Source organism: Triticum dicoccoides, chromosome 5B (genome assembly GCF_002162155.2).
Source record: "Triticum dicoccoides isolate Atlit2015 ecotype Zavitan chromosome 5B, WEW_v2.0, whole genome shotgun sequence".
NCBI classification, from domain to species: domain Eukaryota; kingdom Viridiplantae; phylum Streptophyta; class Magnoliopsida; order Poales; family Poaceae; genus Triticum; species Triticum dicoccoides.
The window spans coordinates 570,527,714-570,530,685 of record NC_041389.1 but is presented as its reverse complement, the minus strand read 5'-3'; the positions used below and the strand labels follow the sequence as shown (position 1 = coordinate 570,530,685).

At 60.3% G+C, this 2,972-nt stretch overlaps 1 protein-coding gene across 1 annotated transcript; it reads left to right on the top strand.

The window, feature by feature from the left end:
- Nucleotides 1-1,055: 1,055 nt before the first annotated feature.
- On the top strand, nucleotides 1,056-2,736 carry LOC119311694 (protein kinase PINOID-like). The gene has a single exon (XM_037587368.1). The coding sequence runs from the start codon at nucleotides 1,130-1,132 to the stop codon at nucleotides 2,504-2,506; it is 1,377 nt and encodes a 458-aa protein (XP_037443265.1). The 5' UTR covers nucleotides 1,056-1,129; the 3' UTR covers nucleotides 2,507-2,736.
- The last annotated feature ends 236 nt before the right edge of the window (nucleotides 2,737-2,972 follow it).

Genomic DNA, 2,972 nt, shown 5'->3' with positions numbered 1-2,972 from the left:
GAAGGGCGACGAAGGGGCGACCGGCGCGCCAGCAGCGGAAGAAGCCGATGCGGCGGCGGTGTTGGCGGAGGCCATCGGGCGAGGCGGCGGCGACGATCGGCGGCGCGAGGGGTGCAGCGGAAGACAGGAAACCCTAGTCTGATACCATGTTGAACCAGGATATTTGGGGCAACTGCTCGACATCCTTCGGGGGTGCGGCTATCTCATTATATATAAGTACCAAAGGGTACAAGTACAAGACATATACACACGTCTACGTATAAACAAGCCTACATATACATATACAGTCTAACAGCTAGGTCATTCGTTGGATTCATATTTATACATAATTTGCAGTGATATTATGTTTTGTTACATGCATTAACATTTTGTTAGTTAAATCTAAAATTTAGCATCTCAAGCTGCGCACTTGCTCCCTCTGTAAACAAATAGGCACAGTAACTAAACGTAAGTCGCCTAGAAATAGAATTTGGGTCAGTCGATTTTCGTAGAAAGGAGGCACCCTCGACTCGCCGGAGAAGCTAACCCCTAATCTATCTTATGTGTTTTGGAGGGTGGGGGTGCAGTTCGCCGAAAAATGGATCATGCCTGGGGTTAGAGGGATGGCGGCGAGCAACGGTTGAGGGGAGGGCGAGGCGACAAGACAGGCATGGTAACGCCGCCAACCGCGGGCGGAGGCAGGAGGCGATTAGGTTGGCAGTAGATCAGGCGGTTCGAGGTTGAAGAAGATGAACAGTAACTATTTTGGGAACCAAATTTGATTTTCAGGCGATTATTTAGAGTACTGTATACTACAATATATGTTGGAGTGAAAATTGGGCGAATTTCAAGCAAAAATATGATCAGGCAGGCAGTAATTAAAGCTAGTGAGCACGACGAACCTTCGGTGTTTAGGATACCAAGCGTGAGTGTGTCATGCAACGTGGCAAGGCCACGTGGCCAACCATCCGAAAACCTGGCCTCTCCATGCTGCTCAGCTTGAGCTCACTCTCATTCGCCTATAAAACCACACCTGCAACCACCTTCTCCGAACGCGCAAACCTCCATTAGAAAAACCAAAACCTCAGAGAGAGATCTCATCTATCCAGCCAGCCAGCCAGCCAACACGAGCAGCCGCGCGCGCTATATAATGGCCGCTACCACCACCACAGCGTCTTCGTCCCCGCCCAAACCTCCCAACGCCGCCATGCTGCAGCCCGCGCCGCACCTCCCCGACATGGCCGACGCCGCGGCGGCGCCCAACTCCAGCTCCAGCGTCAGCTCCGCGAGCAGCAGCAGCACGGCTGGCCGCTCGTCCGCCTTCTCCGTCGACTCGGCCGCCGCCACGCCCACCTCGTCCCCGCCGCGCCCGCACCGCGCGGGCGACGTCGCGTGGGCGCCCATCCGTGCCGCCCTGGCGCCGGTCGGCCCGCGGGACTTCACCCTCGTCCGCCGCGTCGGCGCGGGCGACATCGGCACCGTCTACCTCTGCCGCCTCGAGGCCGAGGGCGACCAGTCCTGCGCCTACGCCATGAAGGTGGTGGACCGCCGCGCGCTCGGCAAGAAGGGCAAGCTCGGCCGCGCTGCCGCCGAGAAGCGGGTCCTGCGCCGGCTCGACCACCCGTTCCTGCCCACCATGTTCGCGGACTTCGATGCCGGGACGGACTACTCCTGCATCGTCATGGAGTTCTGCCCCGGCGGGGACCTCCACTCCCTCCGCCACCGCATGCCTGGCCGCCGCTTCCCGCTCGCCTCCGCCCGGTTCTACGCCGCCGAGGTGCTCCTCGCGCTGGAGTACCTGCACATGATGGGCATCGTGTACCGCGACCTCAAGCCGGAGAACGTGCTCATCCGCGGCGACGGCCACATCATGCTCACCGACTTCGACCTGTCGCTCGAGTCCACGGCGTCGCCGGCGCTCGAGGAGGCATGCAACTTGACAGGCGAGGACGACGACGGCGCGAGGCCGATCCCGGCCTGCTTCCCCGAGGTGCACCTCCTCCGGCTGATGAAGTGGAGGCGGCGCGCGGCGCCGCGGCCGCGGCCGCGGTTCGTGGCGGAGCCGGTGGACGCGCGGTCGAGCTCGTTCGTGGGGACGCACGAGTACGTGGCGCCGGAGGTGGCGAGCGGCGGCGGGCACGGCGCGTCGGTGGACTGGTGGGCGTACGGCGTGTTCCTGTACGAGCTGCTGTACGGACGGACCCCGTTCGTGGGCGCCACCAACGAGGCCACGCTCCGGAACATCGTGCGCGCCCCGCTGGAGTGCCCGCCGCTCGGCGCCGGGACGCCGCACGCGGAGGCGGCCGCGGCGCGGGACCTGATCGCGCGGCTCCTGGACAAGGACCCGCGGGCGCGGTTGGGGTCATGGCGCGGCGCCGCGGACGTGAAGGCGCACCCGTTCTTCAAGGGCCTCAACTTCGCGCTGCTTCGGTCGTCGTCCCCGCCCGTCGTGCCGCCGCCGGCCGCGCTGCACCAGCAGCGCGGCAAGGCGTCGCCGGACGTGCACCAGCTGTTCGAGCAGTTCTGAGTCGTCGCTCGCCGGAGCAGTAATTAATCCTTGGGCCGGCGCTCAAGCATTTTTCTGTTGCGCGTGCATCATCGAGGCGCGAATTAACCAGCTAGCCAGCTAGTAGAATCCTGTTGACTAATTACCCCACCGCTGTACAAGTACACCACGTATTTCTGTTGATTATTAGTAGTATATTGGTTACTTTAATTACGGATCCATGTATACATGTCGGCATGGCCGGTCGATCAGACCACCTGATGACTGATCTGATCCAGCTCTTAACTTGCTTAGCTAGCACACGATGTATGATATTGCATCGAGGGTCGCGTGATTAGCTGGTGCTGAACGCGTCTTATCGATCGGGCGGTAAACAAGTGGGGCTTCTGATCGAGGAGTTCTAAATCTAAAATGAAATTTGAATTATTTCTTAAGGGTCCAGAGGTACTACGTGCGTCTTCGTAGGTACTACACACTGGCACTGATG

Bases quoted from the DNA above. Each gene is read 5' to 3' on its own strand.
- LOC119311694 (XM_037587368.1), top strand. From the start codon at position 1,130: ATGGCCGCTACCACCACCACAGCGTCTTCGTCCCCGCCCAAACCTCCC.